This window comes from Sander lucioperca, chromosome 15 (assembly GCF_008315115.2).
Source record: "Sander lucioperca isolate FBNREF2018 chromosome 15, SLUC_FBN_1.2, whole genome shotgun sequence".
NCBI lineage: Eukaryota > Metazoa > Chordata > Actinopteri > Perciformes > Percidae > Sander > Sander lucioperca.
This window is the reverse complement of record NC_050187.1, coordinates 32,368,006-32,389,327: the sequence shown is the minus strand read 5'-3', so window position 1 is coordinate 32,389,327 and position 21,322 is coordinate 32,368,006. Positions and strand designations below refer to the sequence as shown.

General features: G+C 41.7%; 1 protein-coding gene across 4 annotated transcripts in view; it reads left to right on the top strand.

Moving 5' to 3' along the window:
* Nucleotides 1-21,322, top strand: part of atrnl1a (attractin-like 1a) — a 326,334-nt gene that overhangs the window by 184,727 nt on the left and 120,285 nt on the right. For 3 of the 4 annotated variants that reach the window (XM_031315944.2, XM_031315943.2, XM_031315945.2), the window contains 2 exons: nucleotides 1,365-1,426; nucleotides 16,550-16,628. In XM_031315944.2, coding sequence (XP_031171804.1) covers nucleotides 1,365-1,426; nucleotides 16,550-16,628 — 141 coding nt within the window. Of the gene's footprint in view, nucleotides 1-1,364; nucleotides 1,431-16,549; nucleotides 16,629-21,322 lie in introns of those variants that run through there. The other variant, XM_035992532.1, reaches the window with a different exon arrangement.

The window sequence follows — 21,322 nt, the reverse complement described above, 5'->3', positions numbered from 1 at the left end:
ATTTGGATAATGTTAGTGATAGTGAGATGCGTGCTACAGTTACACTTCGAGTGATGAATCGGCGAAAACACGTTTTTATTTCTCTGAGTCACGGCTTTGTTCTAACGCCGCTGGGCTCTCTCTCTCTCTCTCTCTCTCTCTCTCTCTCTCTCTCTCTCTCTCTTTCTTCAGTCACTCTCTATCTCTCTCCACCATGTAACGTTACCGTGCTTTCGGGCGGTCGTTGAGGCTCCATCTAAAACTCTGCTTTTTCGACCAGCTTTTTGTAACATTAAAATAAAATGGATTATGGATCATTTCATGTCTATAGTTTATAGCTGACTTCTCCATTGGCTGTTGAAACAGGTGACGTCCCTTACGTTCTGCGACTTGAACAGCTGAAAGTCTAGACCCCGATTATATTTTTCAGACTTTTTTCTAGGAAAAAAATCCCATCTAATATTCGGAACAATACAGTATTACAAATTTAAAGGAAGAAAGAACCGAGCACAGAAACACATAAATGCGCGCACACACACACACACACACACACACACACACACACACACAAGATAATCAATATATTGAGCAAAGATGGCAAACATTTTAAAGATTATGTTTTGGGGCTTTTCCGCCTTTAATTGATAGGACAGCTAGGTGGGAAGACATGCAGGAAATGGTCACAGATCAGATTTGAACCCTGGACCTCTGCGTCTGAGGCATAAACCTCTAAGTATATGTGGGCCTGCTCTACCCACTGAGCCAACCCGGCCACGATAGCAAACATTTTAAATGTGAGACTTTGAATTTTGAAGACGTCACGTTAGGCTCTGGGTTTCATGTTTGAGGTATGTTCGTAGGCAGAAGAGTTTAGTTGCATCCAAAAATCTGCATTTTAACACGTTTCTCCACTGGATATGAAAATAAGCAGGGTGTTTAAAAACATTCTAAATCATTTCTTCACATTTGGACCACAGATTCTAAACTTTGCAGTATATATTAACCCTCTGAGGTCTAAGTGTATTTTCTCACATCTTCTTAAATTCATCTTTTCAGGGTATTTGCATAAAACCGATCCCCATGTGTTTCATATCAAAATGTTTAGAACAAACTCCGCTTTCTGTTCAGCAATGTGGAAAGAGATCATTTTTTGAAATTCCTCAAATCTCTTTTGAAAACAAACCTTAACTTATGATTGTCCTAATTGTTTCAGTGCTCGACATGACTTTAGGTTCACAAAGTACTGTAATATATCATTTAAATAGTAAAACAGTGTCTAAAATGAAATTTTGTAATATTGCTTTTTGAGTAGGAGTTTTGTCAAACATCGCTTGGACGCGCCGGTTAACTGTATATATTTTCTCTCTCTTTGCCTTTTCCAACAGATTGCTTTCTCTCAGCACAACAGCATCATGGACCTTGTGCAGTTCTTTGTCACCTTCTTCAGGTAAGTTTTTCCTGTCTGTCTTATTGACTGTATGTACTGTGTTTTGCACAACTGGGCCATAAGCTGAACTCATTGACTTACAGTAGGTGGCAGCAGCATAACCACCAAATTCCACCAGCCGCGTAAGTGACGCGTTCCGGCTCCGCCACGGTTTTGTTCCGTCCTTCGCCACTCACCGCACCACAGGGAGCATCTCACCGAGCGTGTTAGAAGCGGAACGACTCGCCTGCCCGACCGACACTGAAGACTCTCTACGAGTACTTTACAGAACAATCCCATGTTTATTAAGCTAGTATCTACTTTCCACTCCAAGCACTCCTGCAATTAAACTCCATGCCTTCTGTTTTCTGGCGTTGTCCTTATATTTTCCACCTCCAAGATGAATCTCTCGTTGTCCATGGTGTTGGTGATGTATATGATATTGGGGTGTCTTTTGGTAAATTGACTGGCTTCTCATATCCTTCCACTTGCTGCCCGGCCTGTTGAACGCAGCGCGGTTCGCGTGAACAATAGACCTGGCGCATATAGGATTGGGCATCGAGAACCGATTCCTACTTGGAATCGTTTCAAAAATTACGATTCCAGTAGAATCATTTCTTTATTGGAATCGTTGGGAATCATTTAGAGGATTTGGTTTCAAATCCGATCATCGCTTCCCAATTCAATATGCGCAAGTTTGGGTTTCCGTAGCGGCCAGGTGCTTGTTGTGTTGCAGCCATGGAGCACAGTAAGCAGCACTCTAGTCTGGCTTTATTTTACATTGAAAAAGCCCTGTGAAACCACCATTGAATCAAAATAAAACTTTCCTCTTATTTGTGAAATAAGCATGTGACCCGTTTCCACTCCACCCCTCAAAGAATCGGAATCGAGAATCGATAAGAACCAGAATCGAAAGGAAGAATCGGAATCGTTAAAATCCAAACGATGCCTAACCCTAGGCGTGTATCTTTAGAGGAGCGGAGAGCCGCTCATAGCACGCTTCTGGGACGCCATGCATCGCGGCTGATGGAATTACACTCTAGACAAACTTACAGTAAGCTATGATTTGCTGAGCTGCAGCTCAAAAGACTTTATTTTTAACCACATTTCACTCACTACTTTTCAGTAAGGTCATACAATTGTATACTCCCCTACTACTTTTTGTCCTACCTGTTGACTCACTTGGATCAAAGACCATTCATGAATCTCATCTCAGTAAACGGGAAATGTCAAAAGTAATTTCCCAATGAGAATGGAAGTACGTTTAGCAGTCCTTCCAGAAAAATGCAGAGTTGTTATGTGATTGTTGCGAGCAAAAATCCTTGATTATGCGGCACATTTTCTTAAAAAATGCGATGGAATATTTAGATATTTATTTAGATATTTATGCAATTTTATGCGATGAAATTGCGGGAACTTGCAAAAACTGCGGTTTCATCATGGCTTCATCGCGGGGTTTGCAGCTTTCGATGATGTTCACGTCGCGTAATTACGTCACTTCATAACGTTCCCATGGCAACGGGAAAATGGCTGCTCTTGTCTGAAGTAAACGCAACTTTTTCAACTTTCTGCTAACATATATGTGATATATGTTTTTTGCAACGAAAATGCGGGGATTATGAAATCATGCAAGCCCCGCATAATTTGCGGACTTTGGCTGATTATGCATTGAATTATGCGATCGCATAATCACATTTTTCTGGAGGGACTGGTTTAGTTGTACTGATATTTGATACATTTATATTAGATTGTCACTACCGTAAAGCCACCATAAGCAGTGGGGTTATGTTTATCAGTATATGTCATGTATTTATAATGCTATTGGATCTCACCCATTACTCCTAACTAATTCAGCCTTTTTAATGCTACTATTATAAAAGTTTAAGGACCTGAATACCTTTTCCAGCAGAGAAAAAAAAACACACATTATATAACAAGGGCAGTAAGTAAACCAACAATACAGAAAAAAAAAGTCCTGTAGTCGTAGCACATAACCTTTTCTCACTGAGTCTGGTGCCGTGCAGAAGAGCAGTGACTAACAAACACACGCACACAAACACCAAACTCTCCCGGCAAAACTCGCCGCCGTCCCCTACTGATGACATCATCCCTCTATGCTGGCCTAAAGGTCGCTGATGTCCGGAAGCCGGCCCTGGGCACAAAAATGGCTCACTTCCTCACATGGCTGCACAGTCTCTCTCTCTCACACACACACACACACACACACACACACACAAGCATGTACGCACATACGCAATAATACAGGAAACAATGAGCGCATACACACTCACACAGATGAATATACACACTCAGACAAACACACACTTGTCCCATGTCGTAATTGAGTGGCAGAATTTTGCCTGAAGACAGCAGACTTCATTCCAGACTTTCTCCCCAAAACACTCTCTCATTAGATCCACTGTCTGTCTGCACAGAGAGCTGGAGTCCCAGAAAAAGGCCTGCTTTGTCTGGCTCTTTGGTTTTTAATGGACTAACAGAGATGGGAATCATTTTTACAATTATTAACACACAATGTAATCAGTGTACACTAAAAGGAATTGAGAAACCCACACACATTAATACCAATCATTTGGCTCAAAGTTTTAGCTATGGCATATTTACTGCGTAGTCCAGTCACACCAACTGTAACTGTATGAACGCCATTTCCAGCAGCAGCAGGCAGCTGTTTTCAGCAATCCAGCTCTGATAAACCCACTGTTCACTACCTGCACAGCACCAAATGACAGACGGACAGACAGACAAAGTTAGCATGTAGCTGGTGACCGTTAACTGTGTGCCAATACGTCCACTGTACTGTAAATTATGCAGCTTCATGTAAACGCAAACTTATGTAAATATTATATCAGAAGCAAAATGCACCTAATTGTCAAAAGTGAAAAGTACTCATCCGCATCAACAGCTTGGTCCTTTTCAAAGTCTTTCAATGCATGCAAGCATTTTAGTGTCCAGGTACGTCTAAGTCTAATTATTTTATATACCGATGTTTAGTTCAAACTTGCATCACATGCACCAGATTTAGTAAAACCAGTGCAGAAGAAGTGCTAGAGCTTAAATGGATGTAATGGTCAAACTATTCAGTTCCGCAAAAGAAGTAACTCAAGACTGTACGACAGTAGTTCAACTTTATCCTCTTCTGTCTTTGTCAGGATTTGTTTGTCCATGTACATACACTGTATACTAAAGGTTGTGTTATAAGCTTATGTGCCAGTGGGTCTACATTGCATAGATGTGTGTGTGTGTGTGTGTGTGGGTGTGCATATTGCTTTTGGCTCCACTGTGCTGATGTGGTCAGGAGGTGTGTGTGTGTGTGTGTGTGTGTGTGTGTGTGTGTGTGTGTGTGTTGCCTGTAGGCAGAAGGCACAGTGATGAGATGCAGTCTGGCACTGGGATGGAAGAGAAGAGGAAAAGACATGCAGCAAATATAGAAGGAAGTGAAGTGGTTGAGAGGATAGATTGGACATCTATCTGTATTGTCTATCGATTGATGTATCTGTCTGTCATCAAGCAAACGCGTTTGAAGGAAACATTATCTGGCCTGAATCGTACGTTGTATTAACATAATAAAGAAAGTTTTGCATTCACTGCATGTCTGCTAACGTTGAACGTTCATACTGAACATATTGGCAAAATGTTCACGGTCAATGTGTTTTTCTACACTATCCACTCCTGGCATCCAACGTGCGATTAACATTTTATAGTTACTGTATGTTACTTTACTGTAGGCGAATGAAAGCCCAGGGAAAGATTGTGATCTGGGTTAAATATTGAAAAAGTCAACACTGACTTGAAGTTTCCTTTGTCTACATGGCTCCTTTATTGACATAATTTTACCGTTTTATTACAATGCTGTAATGGCCCAGAGGACAAACATGGTCTAGGCCTACTTTGTGCTTTATTAAATATTTACTTTGCTTTTTTTTCAGAAAATTAACTGCTCAAAGTTTCTACCTCCTGTGTCTCCCTGATAAGCTGTGAAATTGCCTTCCACAAAGATTTGAAAAAGTTTAAAAGTCTCCCTTCCTCCCTCCATCCATCCCTCCTCATGTGTTCCATCTCATCTCAAAAGTGAAGGAGAGAAAAAAAAGAAAATGGCCATAGTTAAACAGCATTTATGTCTCTCGCTCGCCACAGCCTCAAATGCTAATCGGAGATACTTCAGTTCAGCTCTGTCCAATTACTCCCAGCTCTCTCTCGCTTGATTAGCAATCAGTTTCTCTCTCGCTCATCCTCTCTCTCTTTCCCAAAACAGCAGAGAGGCTACTCAGCACTAAGTGGCTCATGAGACTCCCTGAGCTCGCCCGCTTGATTTCAAAATGACCATCCCTATCAACGTCCTCTTCCACCAGGATTGTAGTCTGTTTGTTCAAAAATCTTTTAATTCTCTGCACTTTTTCAGGTTCAGGAGTTGCTTTGTTTGCTTAAACGTACACCCAAATTGGCACTAACACACAGGAGCAGGAGTGATGTGGAGTAAATTCTGACTTCCACAGCTCCTGTACGCTTGACGTTTTCCGCCCTTGTGTCTTTAAAGTGCCCATATTGTGAAAAAAAATCACTTTTTCTGGGATTTGGGGTGTTACGTTGTGTCTCTGGTGCTTCCACACACATACAAACTTTGAAAAAAATCCATCCATGCTGTTTAGAGTGAGATACGGTTTCTGAATGTGTCCTGCCTTCAGTCTCTGGGTGAGCTGTTCAAAATCGGCACGGCTTGTGACGTCACAAGCCGAAACGAGCAGGCTAACCGCAACCATTAGCTCGTAGCGTTAGCGTTAGCATGCTAAAGCTAATGCTAACGCTAGCATGCTACCTCGTTCTCAATAGCAAAGCACTGCTACAACACACACAAGTTCACCATAATCTACAAAAGAACTACTTACATGTGCGCCCTCATTTAGAAGTCTCCCAGCTACTCCTGCCTTGTAACTGACTGAAGTTGTAGAAACAGCCTTTCTTTTACTGTCTATGGAGCTAGCTAGCTGACATGATCTACATCTGAGCTACTGCACATGTGCAGTGCAATCAAAGATAGTAAAGAAGAAGAAGAAAAGAGGTCTCACTCTGTAGCTAAAACAGAGACCAGCTGAAAAGAGGATCTGCAGCAGTGAGAGAGAGCACTGCAGTACAACACAAATATGGTGTTTTTTGAAAATTAAACCATGTAAACCTATTCTGGTACAACCTTAAAATACAATTATGAACCTGAAAATGAGCATAATATGGCTGCTTTAAGAGCAGCATGCAGCACTAGAGCACACCTCTGTCTTTGGTTGTTACACACAGTGTTGGGGAGTAACTAGTCTTGCATTGCCAGCTCTATCGCCACAGCGCTGTGGAGTAAGGTCTGGCTACACCACAGATGCATTATGGGATAGGAGAAAAAAAAAAGGGTTAGGGTTATGCATATGCTATGCTCCGGACGCAGCGACGGCGGCTCTGCAAAATAGCCTCGGGAATAAAGTTGTGTTGGTGGAACATTTGCAACCTGCAATTTAAATGATGAAGTTCACTGTTGACACAATACGGTAACGTCAGCTATTAAAATTAGCTGGATACATGGTTAACAATACGATACAACTTTATTGTCAGCCAGGGCTGAAATTCTTTTTGCATCCCCGGGTAGATCGTATAAAAAAAGAGTACATAAACATACACTCAGACATACATAAGGTGAATAACACCAAATGACATACATGAAACATTAGCACAAATGACATAAACACCCAAGTAAGGAAACAAAGCATACATGTATAACAACAGAAAATGACATGAACATACACACAGACAAGGTCTTGGAGACTAAATATTGCACTGGATTTAATGTAGCTGGTTTAACAATAGGATAGATGGATGTATGAAAGAGTTTTTAAGTCTGATGCGATTGAAATAATGAGCTCTAAAGCGTCTGTTTGAAGGCAGAAGCTGATATTCTCTGTGCAAAACATGTGAGGAGTCATTTGAAATATTCCTGTCCAGTCTGAGCATACTATTATTGTGAGCTTCCTAAAAGGAGTGTGCTACTGGTAGTAAACGCCATTAGCTCTTACCACTGTAATGCAGTGTGAACTTCGTCCACAGCAGTTCCACCCATCTGTACCAAAACTTCCCAGTTAGAGAGGAAATGCCGTAAACATGTTCTTTGTACATTTTTACAATCATTCCCCAAAAGAACCAAGCAGGCCTGCCTTACTGCACCATCAAAACTTGCCATATTCAGCGTGTAGCTTGCTACCTTGGAGTTTGTTGTTGTTTCCCGAAGGAAAAGAGTTTGAGAACAACACCACAGAGAATCAAAATTTTAGTAATTTCAAGGGTGTTGCATCCAAATATATACTTTTTGGTAAACAAATCGTATATGTAGAACATAACATTTCATCCTGTTGCTTTGCATCTTTCTGGCGTGCAGGAATGCCTTCTTTTGGAATATTTCTAGACAGCTGAGATCAGCAAAGCCGTTGGGATACATTTTCAACAGTATCAGTATAACAATACTACTGTTACTACTAACAATAGTGGTAACAGTAACAGTTCAACAGTATCATCTTTCAGACAGGCTCCATTCATTTGGCATGCGCTCCAATTTGTATTTTTAGGACTTTTTTTATTGCCCTTTTTAAAACTTAAAATGTTTTTTTGAAAAAAAAAGATCTCTCCAACTTCTCTAACTTTTCCTTTTCTTCATAGATCATATTCATTCATTCATTCATTCATTCATTCATTCATAGCGTATTTTTAGGAGAATATTATTATATTAAAATAAAAATATAGATCTTACTCGAAAAATGCAGTAGGCTACTTTTTTTTTTTAACCCTGAATGTCTACAGGCTATACATGGGCAAAAAAGGCACTCGCCACACCACTCGCTCCTTATTGCTTTGAGCACACTGTCATAACTGAAGGCGACACCTCAGATGCTCATGTCAGCATTGTATTAACTCTTCTCTCATCTGCTAGCTAGACAGAATAAGCACAATATTCAGAGAGACTTATTTAGAGACAATGTGAATCATTTTAAGTGAGTGGACATGTCCCGCCCCACCCCCAGTGGAAATTATACGCTGGATGTCTGATAGGAACACATTTTGACGGACGTTTAAGTGCCTTTAGCGGTGTCCCTCATTATCATCATCTGTGATATGAAAGTCACAGGTGTTAACACTGTACAATGAAAATTGTACCGTGCGTTGTAGTCACAGCTTGCAGAGCGCAACGTGTCACAGCTACAATCAAGTCTACCGATTTTCACTAACTTGACCCTTTTGCCGTGTTGGTGAGGTTTACAGGTGTGCGTGTTTGAGACTAAGTTTGTAGGCTTTCTATGATGTTGTCATGTGTTGGTCGGTGGACAATCATGCCGCGGGGGGAAAAAGTTGGACGCTTTGGCTGACGATGTGAAATTGATTTAGGGCTTCCCGACTGAAAATCTGATTAGTCCATTTTTAGGCAGCAGCCCTCAGAGATGGGGACGCGATTCTGAGACTCGGACTCGAGACGCACTTAGGTCGCACACACAGTCACTTCAGACTTGACTTGAGACTCATCCTCAAAAGACTTCAGACTCGACACAGGCTATGGACTACAGCCAGTAGTAGGAGCTACTCTCGCATGTTTCCAACCCACCCATAGGGCAGCAGCGGTGGCCGGAGCGGGCATCGGCCGGAGCGGGCGGTCACGGGGGGACATCCTCAGCGGTGAAATGCGAACGGGGGCTGGAGTATAACCTAGCGTGGTGGAAAGCTAACGCTAGCCGGCCACCTATTCCATCAATCCTGCTTGCAAGGGTCCGCTCATTAGACAACAAACTGGACTACAGCCAACTTCAACGAAACTCCCAACGCGAGTTCAGAGACTGCTGTGTTTTTGTTGTTGTGGAAACAACAGTGTACCGGACTATCCAGCCTGTTTCTCTGTCGCTGGGTAAGAGTGGAGATGGGCTGTGTTAACACGGACTGTCGCAGAAATGAGCTGCTTGTATCCAACGAAATGCTAACTGCTGGTGGAGTTTGTGACTATTAAATGCCGACTATTCTACATTCCACACAAATTACGACTGTTTATAATCGTGTTTACAGTCCACCAAGCGCTAATGCTAGTATGCGTTAGCTGAACTTTACGGAGCATATGTGTGTGCACTAGCTAAATGTAGCCTGTTTCGTATGTCGTTTTTATATGAGGTTGTTTTTATATATTTTAAATGTGTAACCACTAGAGCCACGGTGAAACGTTGTTTCGTGTATATGGTTGAAATGACCATAAAACACATTTGAGTTGAGTTGAATGCTGCCTCACATTTTCTGGCTTATCTCGGCCTAGAAGGCACCAATTTCTATACTTTTTTCACATTTCTACTACATAAGTGACCCAATTTAAAGATATATTCGTCTTTCTAGCAGTGAAATATCCCTTTAATAGGTGACATATTCGCCACACGCGAGAGAGGACAACAAACCAGTTCTTCCAGTTTTTTTGTGATTGTTGTGGGCAAAAATCCTTGATTATGCGGCACGTTTTCTTAAAAAATGCGATGGAATATGCGGGATATTTATGCAATTTTATGCGATGAAATTGCGGGAACTTACAAAAATTGCGGGAACTTACAACAACTGCGGTTTCATCATGGCTTCATCGCGGGGTTTGCAGCTTTTTGATGATGTTCACGTTGCGTAATTACGTCACTTCATAACGGCACTTCATAACGTTCCCATGGCAACAGGGGAAAATGGCTGCTCTTGTGTGAAGTAAACTCAACATTTTTCATCTTTCTGCTAAGATATGTGACTTTTTTGCAACGAAAATGCGGGGATTATGAAATCATGCAAGCCCCGCATATTTTGCACGGAAATCGGCAATTTATGCGGCGAAAGTGCGGCGTATTTGAAAAAATGCGGCCCCCGCATAAATATGCAGACTTTGGCTGATTATGCATTGAATTATGCGATCGCATAATCACATTTTTCTGGAGGGACTGACAAACATGTCGACTGCACCAGCAGCTGCTGGTTTCAGTCATTAGAAGCTTTGGCTTTAAAAACTTCATACAACAAGGCCCAAACAAAAAAAAAGCGCTGAATGCAAAATATGTGGATTTGAGACTTGACTTGGACTCTACTGTAGCTCAAAGACTTGTGAGCATCTCTGGCAGCCCTATTGGGTGGGATAGCAGTGAGTTTATTAGGATGTTCACATATATGTAAAGTAACCATCTGGTACACGGATGAACTGCAGCCCACTTAATTCACTTGCTGAAGTGAAAAACGCAAGGATAGAGTGCTTTTTGGCTTTTTCCCCCTTTCCTTTATTGTGTTATATATCTTTTTTGTGCATGTTAAGGTAGTTACACACCAACCAGACAGCCGACCGTCAGCAGAAAAGGCAGTCAGACTGATCAGTCAGGTCACCGAGGTCCAAAAAAATGCCTCAGAACACACCGAAGAGACGCCGACTTGAGCATACGCTCGGCGCGTGCGCGAAACGTAATACATCTCCATAGCAGCAGGCGGCGCTGCTCTGTATTGTTTCCATTAACAGTCTGATTGTTTCCCAGAAAATGAAAACCGGCAGCTGATTGGACGAACGCGTCACGTGGTTCTTTTTTCTCCGGAAATTCACAGCCAGACTGTCATGGCGGCTCGTTCAGAATACGATCTCATATTGTACTAAAATAGTTCACCGAAACGTGTTTCTGAAAACATTTTAAGCGAGAAATAGGCCATGCAGTTGCTGAATCTGTCTTCATTTCAGATCGACAAAGGATAGTTTAAAAGATTTTCGTCAGATTTTGAGAGGCTCATCCGCTCGCCATTTCTGGGTGAGTCCCGACTGCCCTGTCTCCGACTGAACATGTCAAATAGGCCAAAATGAAGGCCGACAGCTCCTCGGATGGACGACGGCACGGAACACACCAAACAGACTCGAGTCACTGACCTCGCCAGACGGTCCGGCGGCCGATAATCGGCTCTGTGTGTCAGCATCCTTATAGGTTTACAAAGTGAAAAAGCCCAAAGTCCACCCCAAAAGGACTTACCATCTCCAACAGAAAACACTGTTCACAAACTGCTCCAAACAGCTCTACTGTAGTCCAGCCTTTACTTCAGAGACAAACGTGGTCACTTTGTAACACACGTTATAATGCTCGCCCAGCTGCTAGTGTGGCACGCCCTCATACTCTGCTTCTGACTGGCTAGTAGTCCTTACCTAGGTACTGTCAAGGCACGCCCTCATACTCTGCTTCTGACTGGCTAGTAGTCCTTACCTAGGTACTGTCAGGGTACACCCTCATACTCTGCTTCTGACTGGCTAGTAGTCCTTACCTAGGTACTGCGCATGTGATCCCTCTCAGGACGGGAGTCCTCAGTTTGGCCTGTCTGTACACTGAGACTTGATTTGCTGCTTGTGCAGATGGAAAGCTGTTTCCGATTGTGAGCTATCTGTGCCTCATGTTCAACGAATAGCTTATTGATTTTTCACTCTGCCCGCTGGGGTTCAGATGTTTCATTGTGTTCTCCTGCGTGTGTGTGTGTGTGTGTATGTGTGTGTGTGTGTGTGTGTTTTAGCTATGCTTTTGGATGCTTGCTGTTGCTTGTTTAAACCAAGCCACACCACTTAAAAGAGCAGGAACACGATCATGTACACGCTGTCAGAGGGACCCAGACACATTCTTACCCACAATCCCTGGCTGTTTAATCAGTTCGATTGCTATTACCTGCGGCTGAACAGTCTTAAACCCAAACCTATCAAGAGGCTCAGTGGAGTGTTAACAAACCCACAGGACACTCCCAGCCTCCCCTCCTCCCCCCTTATCCTTCCCCCTAATGCCTTGGTAATTGCGACAATTAGCCACTCCGCCCCATTGGTTAGATGGCTAAGCTCGGGCCCTGTGGCCCATTAATGGCGAGCTGAGGTAATACAGACTGAATGGGGAATCTTGGGCCTGATTGGATTTGAATCCTTGCCAGTGGAGGGTTTTTAGAAGGTACATTTTGAAAATGGAAAATCATTGCGAGGGAGTTGCTGAGTGTATTTGTCTTAGCTTGAATTGTTCCAGGGAATATGCAGTGTAGTGGCTGTTCCTGGTATATCTGGTGTCTGTTCTGGTTAACCCGTGAAAATGAGGTGTGGTAATAGCATGAGTAATTGGAACTATTTTGACACAAATGTTTTTTTTTTTATAGGTATAAGTTTATATATATTGCAGTTATCAAAATTAGACATTGCTAACAGATAACAAAAACAATTTCAGAGACGAGTAAACACTGACATTAAGAACTCAAACATTCATTTAAATACATAAATAATGTTTGGCTGCCAATTAAAGCCCCAAAAGTCCTCCAAATGAGTTGTTTGGAAATGCCATGTCAATGACACAGAAGTGTTTTCTGATCTAACGTCACAATCTGCAGGACCATCAGTGCCGCCAACACATTTACATCACATTTAGTACATTTGAATAGGACAAAGTATTAGTGTTTTTTTTTTTTTTTTTAAAAGATGATGAATGTAATTGCAAAATGATGTATAATTAGTTTTCAACTTTAGCTGTCGGTAACAGTGCTGCTGACCAAATCAGAAACCTGTGCACAAAGATAGACTTTAGGAATACTTCAACCTCAAAATGATCATTTGTATATCAATTACTCACCAAGTGTTGCCTTGAATTCTTGAAAAAAAAAAAAAAAAATCTTTTTTGGATTCTTTGTTCACCATTGAGGCATGCAAGAAAAAAAACAATTTTTTTACTTTAAGAATTTAAGGTAACACGGGGAGAGTAATTGATATACAAATGATTATTTTGTGGGGGAAGTAGTCCTTTAAGTGCCATGACCAAAAACTGAAACTCTCCTCTTGATCGCTTTATGTATTTGTGGTTTCCAATTAGGGCTGCACGATATTAAGAAAATATCTAATTGCGATTATTTTGACTGATATTGCGATTACGATAGGATTCATGATATTGGATATTCATTTTTGTATTAATTCTCATTTTCATTGGAAAAAAATAATAAATAAATATATATATATATAAATAAAATTTAAAAGAAATGATTGAAGTGTGATTTTTGCGAGGATCTGTACCAAACAAAGATTTTTTCCTGTAGTCTGTAGGATATGTTTTGTAGGCCGGGACGTCTCTGCAGCACCACAATACTTTATTTTAGAAAAGTTTGACACATATTTTGCCTTTAACAAATATTGCACCCCCCTGCGATTTGGATATTGCACTAGTTCATATTGTGATTTTCGATAAAATTGCGATTAATTGTGCAGCCCTATTTACAATCCTACGCTGAGACATTTTGGCCAGTTGTGGTAAAGGATCAAACAGGGTTGACCCATCTCTGTAAAGTGTACATATTTACCTTGTCAGGGGGTTTTCAAGTCTATCGAATGAAAACCCATCCCATCATCTTGAAAAAGTCAGAAGTCGGGAGTCTTAAAACCGGATGGTTTTCATCTAGTAGCAGCAATGAGCATGTTGTCCTCCTGACCGGGGGGAGATTTCCTGGTTGTGATGTGCCGGAGTGTAGCTGAGAGGTCGGCTGTGGACAGAAAAAAAACTGACCGCAGCCTCCGCTTAGAGAATGTCACGCTCATTACAGCACTAATACCATTAACAATGCTGTCATCCTCACATAGAGACACAGGGACACATCTCACACACACGCACACACACACACACACACACACACACACACACAGTACCCTTTACAATGCTGTCATCCTCATATAGAGACAGAGGGGGACATATCACACACACACACACACACACACACACAGATAGTACCCTTTACAATGCTGTCATCCTCACATAGAAACACAGGGGGACACATCACACACACACACACACACACACACACACACACAACTAGATGAAGAGGACGATTGTTGTTAAGCTGCTGTCCTCAGCAGTTTCTCCGGGGCTTCCTGTTGTTAAGTCTTTGGGCGCGCTTGTTTTGAGTTCTTGTCAGAAGTTCTGGTTGAGAGAGGAGCTTTGTGTTTGGCCGGATAACTTTGCCCTCCAGACATTGAACTTTCAGGCTGAGATTGTGTATGTGTGTGTACATGAGACCTTGTTCTTTGTTAGAGAGCATCATGTCGCTCGTTGACCTCTCGCTGTCCTAAAATCCCCAGCTGCCTGTGGTCACCGCGGTTTTGTATCTCGCCACAAATCTTCCGAGAATGTTTCTCTCCTTTGTTGTCTTTGCTCTCCGGAAACTGGAGCTGGAGGATAGTGAACGAGTTTGAAGATGCTGCTCTGTGATAGTATTGTGGTTCTGTAATTTCCTTTTTTACTTTTTGCGCTCGAAGGTTTTGTTTTTTAAAAGGACAACTACAAAGAGTACTACAAGCATAAAATACATGTTTTCAAATTGTTGTTCTCTACAGATTCTGGACAATGAATTGAGTTACACAATTGAAGAAATTGCCCCATGATTGCATAATGGTTTAGAAATGTATACAGTATTAGGGGACCACTAAGGTCTATATAAAAGAGACTTCAGATACAGTATTAGGGGACCACTAAGGTCTATATAAAAGAGACTTCAGATACAGTATTAGGGGACCACTAAGGTCTATATAAAAGAGACTTCAGATACAGTATTAGGGGACCACTAAGGTCTATATAAAAGAGACTTCAGATACAGTATTAGGGGACCACTAAGGCCTATATAAAAGAGTCCAACAAACAATTGAGTTTGAATCCAATTCTTACAGAGAGAGAGAGGAGCAGGCGGGATGAGCAAGCAGGCAGGCAGGCACACGAGCAAGCAAGGCAGGCTGCAACAAGAGATAAACACAGAAAATACTTTAGCTACACAAGCTAAAACACCAGGATAACAGATAACACAGGGAGCCAGGAGTGCAACTATACCACACTGGTAGACGGTACGATCTGGTGACGAGTGGATCACAGAGCCAGCCTTAAATACTGCAGGAGGTTGATTAGGGAATGAGCTTCACCTGGTGCCACCTGCCAGCTAAGCCGCGCCCACAGCTCACAGTAATCGGCACAGGAGGGAGGGACATGAGAGAAAACAAACAAAAACACACAGAACAAAAAAGAAGCACGGGCTGCCATGATGACATCATGACATATCAGCTCCACACAACTCTCTCTGGATTTCTCAGTATGACTATGTTCAGAAGATTGTGTCGTCCGGCGACTTTCGCGCGCAGAAATTTAGTGAAGATAACTATCTCTTCTGAAGAGTTCATCATGTTTTTTTAATCCTCCGTATCCTCCTTGGCTACTAGCAACTGTGTGGAGGAGGGGGTGGGGGTGAAGTGCGATCACCAAAGGCTTGTATCATGTGGCAGCGCCCATAGAATAGTTGTCATTACTTAGAATTCCTCATGGGGGAGATGGAAACTGTTTTGAACCAGGACATTCAGTAGGCTATTTGGACTAAATAGCTCATGAAAAAGAAGGGGTGGCAGATACAGTGGCTACAGCGTATTATTTCAATGTATGTATATATATATATAGATACATATTGAATTAACATTTAGGTGTTAACCCTTGTGTTGTCTTCACGTCGACCATTCAACTTTTAGTTTTTCTGGGTCCAAATTTTAAATTAAAACTTCTTTTTTTTGTTTTTGTTTTTCGAACACTTGTCACTTTTCCCGACGATTTTTTTCAAAGTTTTTTGTAACTTTTTTTTTTAAATGATTTCGATTTTTTTTTTTTTTTCCTACCTGCATTTTTAAAGCTTTTTCTGACATGTTTGTCACTTTTTTCAACATTCTTTTATCATTGTTTTTTTTCAAATGCTATAAAATTGAATAAAACACCCAAATTCAATGAAAGTAGTGAACTGATTTATTTTATTTGTGAAGAACGCAACCATCCACATTATTTTCTTTGAAAATGGGTCAAATTTGACCCGAGGACAACAGGAGGGTTAAGTGTAGTTGTCAGATGGCTGATTCCCAATATTAGAGGACTGCTTCTGAGGCTGTAATGGAATCAGAAATATGGACGTGAGCCCACATTAGAAGCAGATGAATCCACTTCGGCTGGTATGCAAAAATCTTATTTTGCATACTTTCATGCAACACTAAGGATTCATTGGTTTTTGATTGATTGATTGACTAACCTCATGTCTCTGTCCTCTCTCCAGCTGTTTCCTGTCTCTGTTACTGGTCGCGGCTGTGGTTTGGAAAGTCAAACAGACCTGCTGGGCCTCACGACGTAGAGAGGTAGGACACATTATCGTCATCATCTCGCGTTTGCTTGTATGTTTGTATATGTTTTTTTTCCCCCAGTGTATCAGCGTGTTATAGTGGTACACATGAGCTGTTAGATGTAGCTGCCACGTCGAATATGAAAGTGAATACACACTGACGCATCCCCCTCACCCACAGTTGTGAAGGTTGGGTTAATGTCACCGGTCCTGAAGGAAGAAAAAGATCGCTCCGCTTAACGAGCGTCGCCGTGACGATAAACAAGGCCATCCCCCTTAATTAGTGCTCCTCATGAACCAATTAACTCAGACGAAGTGATGCTAAACGAAGTGGAATGGAGTGATATATCACTTAAAGCCTCAACAGATGCGGCATCATTTCATATTTACTCCTGACACCCCACACACACACACACACACACACACACACACACACACACACACACACACACACACGCGCACACACACACAAGCCCGTGACTTGTTTTGTATCTATTCTCTTCTCAGTAATACCCCCAGTCCCTCAGTCGCTTTCTCACTCGTTTTTATGCGTTTCTTTCTGTGTTTTGTGTTTGAGTCATCAGGGAGGAATCGGTGTTGCTCGTGAGCAGCGATGATAATAGTCTGTTTTTATTGGTGTAATCCACACACACACTCCACGGGGAACTATCGCGCTTAAATACAGTTGTTGGTTTCTGGTCGCCCTTCTGCCACGGCGGCTGTTCTGCCATTATGCAGAAAACGCTGCTGCTTTCGTGTGCAAATTAAGTTCCAGTGTTTAGATGTTGCCGACATGTTATGTTACTTTTATGGTCTTTCAAAGAAATCCGCTTTTAATAAGGAGGATTTGTCATCTTCGTCAATTTTCAGTGAGATGAGTTGACGTCACTTTTTGTCACTGCGGTTGTTGTCTTCACTGCCTGGCATGTATAGGAAATAAAAGAAATATATATATATATATATATATATATATAGCATCTTTTGGCCCATTGCTTTGTTGTTACGGCTCACGGTTCCACTGTTGTGTTTCAATCTCACCGCTCTCATCAGGCAGCTGTTTTCAGTGAAAAAAATGCTCTAAATACCCACTGCACCCTACCTGCAAATAGATGGTGAACATAACAGCTTTAAGATGCTAGATAGGCAGATATTTCCTCGAGCAGTCAGAGACCAAAACAAAGCTATAAGCAGAGTGAATGTTGGACTTGGACAGAAATACATCTACACGTGTTTCTTTGTGTCAGCTTGACAAGTTAATTGGCAACGTACACCATATTAATTATAAGGTGATACCATACCCTGAGGCCCGGCTACACACTGCCTGCGTGGCGTGAGCGTGTCAGCTGCGTGGCGTGTCCGTTCTTGTTTCGGCTCCCATGTTAACAGGTTAGAGCCTGCACACTGCCTGCGTGACACGCACGTCTCAGGCGCCAAAAACGCGTGCATGCTAGAAATAGGACCGACGCATTTTTTTCACTCGACGTATACATATTAATAAATGACATTTTGATGTTTGAAAGTCTCTAGGTTTTGACATAAATGCAGATAGAAATGTAATTAAAAAAAATAATAACAAATATTGCACACAAATATTCTGTAGCCTATTTTGCCGTCAATACTGCCGACGTTGTCTTTGCTGTAATCAAATCAGTATATATTTATGTTTAACATGGTATTTCATTTTATCAATGGGAAACATACATGTGTACAGACAAGGCTAGCAGCAGCAGCGCTGCGTCAGACACGTTTCTGGTGTGCAAAGACATAGAAAATGCCACGCAACAGAAACGCCATGCTCACGCCACGCAGCCAGTGTCTAGCCAGCCTAATAGTTAAAAAATACTTGAATACAGGTTTACACAAAAATAATGAGCCTGGTATAAAGGTCATACATGTGAGAATAAAAGTGACTCTTGTGTTTTTATCTCAACATTTTTATTCACTTCTTTGTATTAGTGCACACAGGTGTGTACGTTATGTTTCCATGTTTCCAGTGCAGTGATTGATACTTGTGCTGTGATGTGTGTTTAGCCACCTATGACCTGACTTGCACAGTGTTTGTTTAGCCTTGTTTCCCCCAGTGTGAGGAGCAGTGTACCGGCTCCTGGCAGGCCGGCCGACACTCAGCTACATTATTTATGAGAGTCAGTTTCATATCACAGCAGAACTGCAATGCTGCATTTACTGCGCTGTTGGTTTATTTACCCAGATTCCCTGCTATTTCTCTCCGCCAGTCTCTCCCTCTCTAAGGGCTTCTTTTTTTTATTACCATCTCTCGCTTTAGATAACGGGGGATCTAATAAATGGAAACCTCTGCCTTCAAGGGAGAAATCATCACTGTGGGAACTCTCAATTGAACTTCACTTTCTTCCCATCTTCATCTACAGTTAATGTCCTATGTTGCTTTTTTTTATCACACAATTAATTAGTCTGGAATGGAACAAAGGAAGCAAATGGAATGCCCTCATAGTGTGATCTCTCACTTTACGGGAGCTCGACCAGTAGCTGATTAAAGAAAAAAAGAGAAAACATTTCACAGATTTTACTGAGTAATGGTACTCAGCCAACCTTACAGGGGGAAACCATGACATTTCAAAAAGGCATTTAGTTCATTTTCTTCACCACTCCGTTGTTACATTACAGGAAATGTCTTTAAATGTCATCACTGAAACCAACTGCTGTAAGCAAGTGAGCCACAATGCAAACTATGTTAATGAGCCAGGCGTCAGCGGAGAAGCCCTTTCGCTATAACAGGAACGCGTCCTGTTGCGGGCAAAAAGCAGACAAATGACCCAAATGTCAGATGATGTGTCTTATATTGGTATTTATATTCACACAAGCTTTTCTCTTGACTGCATGGGAATTAAAACTAGTTTTAGCAACTGGCTGTGGAACAAGATGATACAAATGTTGGATTTAGAAGCAAGGAGGAGGAGAGGAAGAGTAGAGCCAGACTGATATTTTTTCTTTTTTTTTCTTCTTTTTACTCAGATATGGTTCAAAATTTCCTCTGTAAAACACTTGGTTCTCAGTGTGCTTATCATCTGTAACTGTCCCCACTATGCAATACACACAGCACGTCCTCATGCCTAAACGACAAACTAGGTCGGTGACTCCCAAAACGAGGTATATGACCCTTCTCTTTGACGCTGTGATACGGCCGCACGGTCTGTTTTAAACACATGACCGTAAAACACGCGATGGTGGCAGTTTTATTCACATGACCATTCTATTTAACAGAACGGTTACAGTTCTAAACACGTTCAGTAGTTAACAGTGTGAAAAGGAAGTAGTTAAGTTTAGGAAAACGTCAGGGTTGGGCTTAAAATAAAACTCACATACACACTACTATTTCAGTAACAAAGTCAGTTCATTAAAAAAAGGTGACTTTTGGTTTCACACAGGACACAAACGACTCTCCGGGGTGAAAGTTCTGTGTTTGTTTGGTGCTCTTATACATCTTCACCTTACTTCCTTGTTTACTCCTACGATAATTACCCTGGCCCCTGACAACAAACGTAAATATGGGTCGTTATGAGCTGATTGCACGATCAACCTATATGGCTGTTTTCTGTGTGAGTACGGGCTAAATAGCCACGTGAGACCGTCCTGATCTCGCAAGCTCCACTTTTCCACTCGCAGATCAGTCTGGCATCTTGAGCCAAACGACCGACCAGTCAGCGTTGGTTTTGAGGCGGTTTTAGGTGTGACGCAATGAGAAGCGACTGTTCAGTCAAAACAACATGGCAGCGTCCACGGATGAGATGAGCGTAGCTATCGCGCAAGTTTTATCTGAATTAGAAAGTATTCCTTCATTGAAAGAAGAGCAAAAAACGGCACTGGAGGCTTTTCTCGGAGGAAAAGATGTTTTTGCTCTTCTCCCGACTGATTTTGACAAGAGTTTGATATGTCGTTGATCTGATTGGTTGATTTGGCCCGTCTATCACCAACATAGGTGGTGATAGACAGATGGTTTATCCAATCAGCTAACCAGTATTTTCGCCCCTTCCCAAATGTTCTCCAACGGAAAGTTCCCAGATGGATATGCCGAGCAAATGTGAAGCAGTCCATCTGACGGAGTCAGGTTATGGGCTAAATACACAATACAAGGAAATACACTGTAATTTTCATAGACAGTAAAAGAAATGGACACAGCGACGCCACAGACTTCAACGGAGACCAGTGAAGTCACTTTTCCGGTGATGGCTGAGCGTTACTGCCCAGCCTCAAACTGAGCTTGACGACGTAGATGTCACGTGGGCAACCTGTCTGAAAGTTGTAAGTCTTCTGGTAGCTGTGCCAAGAGAAATCTCAATCATTCCCAATCTAGCAGAGACGGAGAGCGTAGGCATATGTTAGGAGATAACATAGGCACAGGCTAATTATTGCTAACTAAAATGCTAGTTTACATTAGTAATTAAACTTAAACAGCTAATGTGAGTTGAAACCGCCTGCGAGCTTCTCCTGTACTATACGGTAATTTCTCTACTATGCGACAGTAAGTCGCTTGGTGATGACACAATCGTTAGCCTATTTTTATAAAAACGTATACTATGGAGCCATGACATGAGGTACAAGGTAATGGAGCCTTTTATACATTGTCGTGTTTCTTTAGAAATAAACTATGGATAAATAGAGTCTTTAAACGTTTCAGATGTAAAGTTATTCGCTGTCAAACTGACGCCAAAATGAATGGGAGTCAATGGAATG